The 10,000-nt window shown below is 45.8% G+C and overlaps 1 protein-coding gene across 1 annotated transcript in view; it reads right to left on the reverse strand.

The window, feature by feature from the left end:
- LOC135115331 (metabotropic glutamate receptor 6-like) overlaps window positions 1-10,000 on the reverse strand; it is an 82,683-nt gene that overhangs the window by 23,197 nt on the left and 49,486 nt on the right. Inside the window, 3 exon segments of the mRNA XM_064031974.1 lie at window positions 558-686; window positions 3,041-3,185; window positions 6,724-6,894. Of these exon segments, the coding sequence (XP_063888044.1) occupies window positions 558-686; window positions 3,041-3,185; window positions 6,724-6,894 (445 nt within the window).

A 10,000-nucleotide genomic window follows, 5' to 3' on the forward strand; every position in this document is an offset into this window, starting at 1 on the left:
CACTGAGAGAGAGAGAGAGAGAGAGAGAGAGAGAGAGAGAGAGAGAGAGAGAGAGAGAGAGAGAGAGAGAGAGAGAGAGAGAGAGTACCTACACATCCACCTATCTACCTCACCACTCACAATAACAATAGCTATTACGTTACAAAAACAAAGAGAGAAAGAAAAAAGAGAGAGAAAAAAAGAGAAAGTATTGTTATCTGTTGGGGTACATATTTTTTCCCCGAGCAATGTTTACCTCTTCTGCATTGTGGCCTTAAAACCTCTTTCAATCTCGTAGCTTTTATTCTGAAACTCTCTCTCTCTCAATAAAAAGAGAGAGAGAAAAAAAGGGGGCTCAGTTAAGTGAAATATGAACAAGCGAGCGAAAGCGAAAGCGAGAGAGAGAGAGAGAGAGAGAGAGAGAGAGAGAGAGAGAGAGAGAGAGAGAGAGAGAGAGAGAGAGAGAGAGAGAGAGAGAGAGAGAGAACCACCATAAACATCCCTACCACTTTCTCACACACACAGACACCACCCCTCTCCACCTCACTCCCTGACGCCCCTCACCCCTCACCACCTACCGGAGGACACAAGGGAGCGCGCCGACCAGCCATCAGAACCTATCCAGGAGAAGCTGCCCGTGGCGTTATTCCTCCTGACGGCGCGCATCACTCCAGCCACCTCCTGGTCTGAGCCAAAGATGATCACGCCTGCAGGAGAGAGAGAGAGAGAGAGAGAGAGAGAGAGAGAGAGAGAGAGAGAGAGAGAGAGAGAGAGAGAGAGAGAGAGAGAGAGAGAGAGAGAGGGTGGGGAAAGATAGGGGCGTGATATTGATGGAAGGTGATGGAGGGAGGGAAGGACGAGGAGGAAAGGAGGGAACAGAGGGTGATGTAGAGGGAAGGAGGAAGAAGGAAGCAGAGGAGAGAGGAATGCAGGGAGGAGATATGGAGATTAAAGGGAGAGGGAAAGGAGGAATAGGGAGATATAGAAAGAGGGAGGAAAGGAGGGGAAGTTGGAGAGAGATGTAGAAATGGAGGGATGGAGAGAGAGGGAGGGAAGATTGAGGAAGGAGGGAAAGTAGGAGAGAGAGAGAGCAATGTAGAAATGGAAGGAAGAGTGGAAAGATAGGCAGAGATAGAGGTGGAGAGAGGAGGGAAAAGATTAAAGCTGTTATTTTTTGCTATTTCTATCCTTCACTTCTACTACTACTACAGTAAAATCCCTCTTATCCGGCATCAACGAGACCGCCGACATGCCGGATACTTGAATATTGCCGGATACTTGAATAGAAGTGAAATTATGTCCACAATCACCACCCTACACTCACGCATCTTACCATAACAAAGATCAGCTGATCTTAATCAGCAGCTGATCTGATCAGCTGCTTAAGTGTAAGCACAACACGCTTCCTCTTTTCTACAACTTTAGGCATGATGAAGGCGTCAGGCGATAAACAGTGCACACGCGGGACTGAGTTACTGAGTAAACACAGTGCAGTGGGCCGCGGGTGGCGCGAAGCAGTGCGCTCTGGTGGCGAGGGGACAAAGTATGTCTCGCGCGGGAATTTTAATCGATTTTATGAGTACACATTGATTTCTTATTGATTTTAAGGCTCGGGAAAAAATGTCCCGGATACTTGAAGCTGCCGGATACTCGAATGCCGGATGAGAGGGATTTTACTGTACTACTACTGACGATGATGGTGATGATGACGGTAACAATAACAATTTAGATACCAAAATAATATCTTACAATAATTCTCTCTTTCCCTCCCTCCTTCTCCTCTTCCTCCTCTTCCACCCTTCACTCCCCTCACTGACCTGTTTAAAACCGATTCTATCACGTAATTCTTCTCCCTTTACCATCAAGAGCAAAAAAGAACAAGAACGAAAAAAATTGCAACCCCCCTCTCCCTTTTTCTCCCTTCCCATCTCTCCCTCTCTCCCGTCACCGTGTCCCATTCCCAGTAATCCCCACTTAGCGAGTCTCCGCCCCTCTAATCCCCCTTGGCGTCCCTAACCCTAAGCGGACCCATTCCAAGTCTGCTCCCATTCCTTTAACACTATTCAGATCCCTGCCACTTCTGAGACCCTTCCATCCTTCCTTCCTTCCTCCACCCACACGCCTCCTTGCTCCACTCGTCCACTGATATCCACAGGCCACTCCACTCTAAAGGGTTTTTCTTCTTCTTTTTCCACAACTCTGATATTTTTCCTATTCCGTATTCCTTTGGGTTTGTCTTCTTTTGTCAGTCCCACTCAAAATTTTCTTCTCTTCCTTCTTCGCTTTCTTTTACCAATATCTGTTTTTTTTTTCCTATCTTAGACCAGTATTCAGAAGCGTTTTGTTCGTTGTTTCCTGTTAATAATGTGGAAATTTTGTTAATCTGTCACTAGCAGCGTAAAACAACTTTAAAAACCCTGTCATTTCACTACAACTTTTCCAAGGTCATAAATATTGTTAGCAGGGTTCTCAAGTGTTCCTCGTGTTCATAAAGTAGAAATCTCGTTATTCTGCCACTACAACCATAAAGAACACCATTGGAAACCCGTGGAACTTTAGGTGGAGTCTTTGCAAAGTAATGGAGGTGCGGGCAGGTGCTTCAGAATACGGTCCTCAGCTCCAGCCGGGTCTTCTCTGTCCTGACTCTCCCAGAAACTTGTCTTCCTCTCTTTCTCCTCCACCAGATCCCCAAACACTCTTCTTCCCTTCCCTCTGCACTCCGCCAAACTATCCTCACACTTCCTTTCCCCAACGTCCCCATACAAACACTCTTCCTCCCTTCTCCCACACTCCCCCCTAACCTACACTTCCCATTTCCTCTTCCCCACCGTCCCTACTCAAACACTCTTCCATCCAAACACACCCAAAACACCCCTCTTCTAATTCTAAACCCACAAAACACACACACACACTCTTCCATCTTCACAACACGCTCCCCCTTCTAATTCCAGCCTGCAAAACACTCACCCAAACACACTCTACCCTACCAACACCCCAAAAACGCCAGCCTTCTAATCCCAGCCCCCACACAGCCCCATTCTCAGTGCGGCGCCTCACTCACCCCTGGCGTGGTACTTCTGAAGGAGGCGCTGTACGATGTGGTCATAAGCGCCCTCCTCCGCCACGCCTGAGTCCTTCACCAGCTTCTCTTTGACGGCGATACAGATGTTGTTGGTGGCAAGTAGGCCTTCTAGCTCCTCAAAGGCCTAGGGAGAGAGGGAGAGGGAGAGGAAGATTATTATTATTATTAGTTTATTGACAAAATCTTATTCTATGACCAGGTAAAATACGTAAAGTGATAAAACAGAAAGAGAGAGAGAGAGAGAGAGAGAGAGAGAGAGAGAGAGAGAGAGAGAGAGAGAGAGAGAGAGAGAGAGAGAGAGAGAGAGAGAGAGAGAGAGAGAGAGAGAGAGAGAGAGAGAGAGAGAGAGAGAGAGAGAGAGAGAGAGAGAGAGAGAGAGAGAGAGAGAGAGAGAGAGAGAGAGAGAGAGAGAGAGAGAGAGAGAGAGAGAGAGAGAGAGAGAGAGAGAGAGAGAGAGAGAGAGAGAGAGAGAGAGAGAGAGAGAGAGAGAGAGAGAGAGATGTAGGGGATTTATGGTCAAAATAACTCTCAATAGAAATGACAACACTAATTTTTCACCTCTCTCTCTCTCTCTCTCTCTCTCTCTCTCTCTCTCTCTCTCTCTCTCTCTCTCTCTCTCTCTCTCTCTCTCTCGTAAATCACGCTGGCTTCGCTCTCCCAGCCTGAGATTAAAAGACTGGCTCTCTCGAGTTTAGAAATAAATAAATAAATAAATAAATAAATAAATAAATAAATAAATAAAAGACACTAGCTATTGATCATCTCGTTATAAGTCTTCCTCCTCCTTCTCCTCCTCATTACTCCTCCTCCTTTGCTTCTTCTCCTCCTTACTCCTCCTGTTCTTCCTCCTCCTCCTCCTCCTCCTCCTCCTCATGATCCCTGTTGTAATCCTCCTCTCCCATGTTTTCTAGTGTTGTAATGAGCCAATAAATTAATGCATTTATTTTATTCCTTCCTTCCTGTCTCCTCCTAATCCTCCTCCTACCATTCCTCTTCCTCTCCTCCTCCTCTTCCTCTCCTCTTCCTGTTTGGTCTTCCGTTCCATTCCCTCTTTTTTTCTACTGTTCCTCCTACTCTTCCTCCACTTCCTCCTCATCCTCTTGCTTCTGTACTCCTTCTGCTCCTCCTACTATTCCTCTTCTCCTCCTCCTCCTCCTCCTCCTCCTCCTCCTCCTCCTCCTCCTCCTCCTCCTCCTCCTACTACTACTACTACTATTACCACCAGGAATCATTAATCAGTGCAAACTTTATATAAGACTAGACACATTTATGGCTGAAGGTGATAGGTGGGAGTAAGTAGGCATGGTTTACTGGTACACAGGGACTGCCACATGCTGACCTGGTGGCTTCCTGCACCAACCCTTGCATTCTGACGCCCTAACCATCAAGCAAGAGCAAACAACTGAAGGTAAGGGAACTAGCGCTAAAAATCTGAGGCCTTAATTCTGCAACACTTCCGCGCCACGCCTCCTCTACTTTCCAAAGGCTCTACATGAAGTGACACTGGTTTCCAAGAGTGTTTTGATGGTTATAGTGACGGATTTGCAAGATTTCTGCAGTGTGAATAAGGAAAATAGTCTTCAAAACCTGTAAAGTCGTCTCTGGGATCTTGGAAAATAGTCGTGGTGAGAGAGCAAGGCGTCTCTCAGTATGGGCCTTGAGTTTCAACAGTAACTTGCCTCTCCCAGTCACAGTATCCCAGGCAGAAACAAGAGGAAGGAAGGAAGACAGGAAGGAAGGAAGGAAGGAAGGAAGGACACACACACACACACACACACACACACACACACACACACACACACACACACACACACACACACACACCGGTGATTTAAAAAGGCGTACAGAGTAAATCCTTAAAGAGAAGCAAGCTCGACGATACAAATGTGAAATGAAACTAATATACGCAGCGCAGGAAACAGGAAACAGGGAAACGAGACCACGTGATTTGGGGCGGGTTAATGTGACGTGAAGGGGAGGGAAGGGGGAGGGGATGGGAGGGTGGATGGGATGGGAGGGGGAAGGGAAAGGGTTTATGGAGTTACGCAGGGAAATTATTATGTTTGGGAGCTTATAGAGTTGCAGGAAAAATATATGAGGGTTTAATTCATCACCGGGAAATATTGAGCGAGAGCGAGAGAGAGAGAGAGAGAGAGAGAGAGAGAGAGAGAGAGAGAGAGAGAGAGAGAGAGAGAGAGAGAGAGAACGACACAGTATTCCAGAAAGAGAGAAACGTAAGGAAAAAAATAGTTTCGTGGCAGTAGGAAAGAAAATGAAGGAAGGAAAGTAAAGGAAAATGTACGAATTCGCGCAGTGAAGACGTCCAGGAGAGAAATGATGCTAATAATGCGCTGCGCTAAGGCCGGAGAGAGGGATTTGCAGGCTTCATGAGGAGGAGGATAAGGAGGAGGAGGAGGAGGAGGTGAATATGAATAAGAAGAGGGGCAGGATGTGGAAGAAGGAAATACGTAACTAACAAACAAATAAACTAACCAGTCAAACATCAATCAAACAAACCAACAAGCAAACAAAGCAAACTAAACTAAATCTAACCTAACCTAACTAACCAACCAACCAATAAAGAGACAAACAAACCTAGCCTAACCAAACCTAACCTAACCAAACCAAAGCTAACCAAACCTAACCTAACGTAACCTAACCTAACCTAACCTAACCTAACCAAACCAAACCTAACCTAACCAAACCTAACCTAACGTAACCTAACCTAACCAAACCTAACCTAACCTAACCAAACCAAAGCTAACCAAACCTAACCTAACGTAACCTAACCTAACCAAACCTAACCTAAAGTAACCTAACCTAACGTAACCTTACCTATCTAATAAACCAAAGAACTCTAGCACCCCAACACACACACACACACACACACACACACACACACACACACACACACACACACACACACACCCTCCCTCCCATCAATCTCAATCCAGTATTTTGAAACACTTCTGCGCCGCACCTCTACTACTTTCAAAAGGCTCTAGTTGAAGTGACACGGGTCTTTCAAGTTGTTTTTATGATTCGAGCAACAGACTGAGAAGAATCTACGTTATTTACACGAGAAGCAGTCTTGAGAACCCGTGGGACCGCGTGTTTTGAGGTTCGCGGAGTCCTCAGGTGCACGAGTTCGATTCCTAGCCATGTCCGAGGTTAGGAAGGGCATCCACTCGGCGTAACGGTTCCCAAATACCAAATCAAAGTCCTTCGTTACGAGGCACTGTTAGACCTGATACACTCGGGAAACTGGACGTAAAACAGAAAAAAAGGAAAAGAAATCACACACACACACACACACATACACACACACACTCCCTAACCTAACCAAGTTTAACTATCCAATGAACCAACAAAGACAGACAAATAAACAAACCTAACCTAACGAACCAACCAACCAACCAACAAGAGACGAGTAAAACAAACCACACTCAACCAAACCAAACCAAACGATTCCCAAACACCAAATCCACAACCACTCATTAGGACGCACCGTTCGAACCCTGAGAGACTTGAGAAAACCGAACGAAAAACCAAAATAAAGAAGGAAGACATCCCCTCCACACACACAAACCCCCAACACACACACACACACACACACAGCCACGCACACAGTCCCACTCACTCTGTCACTTTCTCTCTCCTACCTTGATGCCATAGTTGGACTCCTCGTATATAATGGAGACATAGGACCAGCCGAGCCTCTTAACAATCTCCACCATAGCCTTCACCTGGTAGTGGTCTGAGGGGATGGTGCGGGAGAAGTACTCGAACCGCTGCTTGTTGCTCAGCTCCGGGGACGTGGAGAAGAAGCTAACCTGTAGGAGGGACGGGTATTGGTGGTGGTGGTGGTGGAGTAGGGGAAAAGAAATGATTGGTGATAATGGTGGTGGGAGTAAGAGGAGTAGGAGGAGGAGGGGAGACAGTAAGAGGATGAGAAGGAGGAGGAGGAAGAAGCGGAGGAACAATAGGAGGAAGGAAGGAATGCAAAAGAATACAAATGAGGAGGAAGAGGAGCAGGACGAGCAGAGGAGGAAGAGAAAGAGGAACATTAGGAACAGTAGGAAGAGGTGGGGGAGTAGCAGGAGATACAGCATCAGCAAGGGGAAGAGGAGGAAGAGTAGGAGGAAAGAAGGGATGCAAAGAAATACAGATGATAACAAAGGAAGATCAAACACCAACAGAAGAGGAGGAAGGAAGGAAGGAAGGAAGGAAGGAAGGAAGGAAGGAAGGAAATTAAATAAATGCATGAGTTTACAGAGAATTACAATAGATAAACACACCAACCTGCCCAGAGAGAGAGAGAGAGAGAGAGAGAGAGAGAGAGAGAGAGAGAGAGAGAGAGAGAGAGAGAGAGAGAGAGAGAGAGAGAGAGAGGACAAACAAGGTGAGAGGGAAGGTAAGGTGAGACAGGTCGAGACTAGAGGAGGAGGAGGAGGAGGAGGAGGAGGAGGAGGAGGAGGAGGAGGAGGAGGAGGAGGAGGAGGAGGAGGAGGAGAAGGAGGAGGAGGAGGAGGAGGGAGGGAAGGAAACATGAGAGGAAGTCGTAGACGTGAAATGTAAGGAGGGGAAAAAATAGAGAAAAAGAGAGAGAGAGGGAGAGAGGGTGGCTGGAAATAGTGAGATGGTGTGTGTGTGTGTGTGTGTGTGTGTGTGTGTGTGTGTGTGTGTGTGTGTGTGTGTGTGTGTGTGTGTGTGTGTGTGTGTGTGTGTGTGTGTGTGTGTGTGTGTGTGTGGCTTGTAAAACACTACTAGATAAAAGAAAAAAATAACGAAAACAACAACAACAACAACAACAACAACAACAACAACAACAACAACAACAACAACAACAACAACATCATCTTACACTCCCAAATACAGTACCATCATTACAGCCCTAAAGACTTATCATTAAAGTTTTCCTTACAACCCTTGCCGTCTCGTGGGTATAATGATTCTAAATAGCTGTGATACCTCTCCTTCTTTACTATCCTTCATTTTATTAGTAGTTTTTTTTCTGCATTAACTGTCTTTGATCTCTTCAGTTAATGTATCACTAACTGCCACGAAAGTCGCCATTATAATCTTTTATGTCAGGTATAATGAGGTCAAATAACTCTTCATGCTTATCTTCCTTCATGTTATTACCCCTCCTCCTCCTCCTCCTCCTCCTCCTCCTCCTCCAACTTCTTTCTCCTTTTTTCTTCTTCACCTTTCCTCTTTTAATCTTCAATATTGTTTCTCCTCCTTTTTCTATTCTTCCTTCTCTTCTTCCTTCAATTAACTCTTTGTCATCCTTCATATTATTACTTCTCCTCCTTCTCCTCTTCCCCCTTTCTTCTTGTACGCCTTGTTTCTCTTAGTTTTAAATGTTCCTCCTATTCTTTCTTCTCTTCCTCCCTTGCATTTCATTATCACTCCTCTTCCTCCTCCTTTCTTCTTTCTTCTTTACATTCCCTCTTTTACGTATTACTCTTCCTCTTCCTCCTTCTTCATTTCTTTCTCTCTCTCTCTCTCTCTTTTACATATTATTATTCCTTCTTCTTCTCCTCCTCTTTATTCTTCTTTACCTTCCCTCCTCGTGCATCTTATCCCTCCTCCTCTTCCTCCACCATTCCTTACTTTCTCTCCTACATCACCATTATCATCATCATCATCATCATAAACCATCATCATTAAGCCACACACACACACACACACACACACACACACACACACACACACACACACACACGTCAGCCATGCACACATACAACGTACATTCTCCTGCTCCTCTTCACTGTATCTTTCCACCTTGGGTTCAGTAATCAGGTTGTTAGTGAGGAATCCATAGGGAGGTTTTCCGAGGCAGACTGAAGCTTGTAAATATTTCCTCTCCTCACTCTAATGGGGTGGGGAGAAGGGAAGAGAAAGGATGGAGAGAGAGAGAGACAGGGAAGAGAGAATGGTGGAAGAAGGAGGGAAGAAGAGAGGGAGACTGAGAAGGGAGGGAAAGATGGAGAGACATAGGAGTGAATGGAAGGGAAGGGAGAGATGGAGGGAGAGAGGAAACGAGGGAGCAGTGTAGAAAAGGGAAGGGAGGAACAAAGGAGAGGGATGACACGGAGGAGGGAATAGAAGAGAAGGTAGAGAAGGAGAGAGGGAGACAGGGAAGAGGGAATAACAGAGAAGGGAAGGAAGGAGAAAGCAAAGGAAGACAGGGAGGAGTAAAAGGAAGGATGGAAAGAGGGAGATAGGAAAGAGGAAATGGAAAGAAGAGAAGGAAGGGAGAGAGGAAAGGAGAGAGGAAAGAAACGAGGAGTGAAGGGAAGAGAAGAGAGCGAGCAAGGAGAGGAGGGGAGGAAATGGGAAAAGAGAGAGAGAGAGAGAGAGAGAGAGAGAGAGAGAGAGAGAGAGAGAGAGAGAGAGAGAGAGAGAGAGAGAGAGAGAGAGAGAGAGAGAGAGAGAGAGAGAGAGAAGTGGCTGAGGTTTTGCAATGACACTTTCAGATCGAGTGGGTGAATATCGCTTGGCATTTTGACGCGACCGAGCCCCGCCATCCATCTACTGAACCTACTCAGGAAGGGGCGGGGATCAAAACACATCATGAAGACAGAGAGAGAGAGAGAGAGAGACGAAACCAAACTTAACCTAACCTAACCTAACCTAACGAAACCTAACCTAACAAAACCTAACCTAATCTTTAATTAATAACACTGCGTCGCCGGTAAATCGAGAGAAAGCAAAGACGAACTGGAGAGAGAGAGAGAGAGAGAGAGAGAGAGAGAGAGAGAGAGAGAGAGAGAGAGAGAGAGAGAGAGAGAGAGAGAGACGTAAGGGAGACAGAGACAGAAAGACAGAGACGAGAGGCTAGACAAGAGACAAAGACAAAAATAAATAAAGAAAAGAAAGAAAAGGAAGAAAAAGAGAAAAGAAAAAAACACACCCACAAAGAAATGTAAA

Source organism: Scylla paramamosain, chromosome 29 (genome assembly GCF_035594125.1).
Source record: "Scylla paramamosain isolate STU-SP2022 chromosome 29, ASM3559412v1, whole genome shotgun sequence".
Lineage (NCBI taxonomy): Eukaryota > Metazoa > Arthropoda > Malacostraca > Decapoda > Portunidae > Scylla > Scylla paramamosain.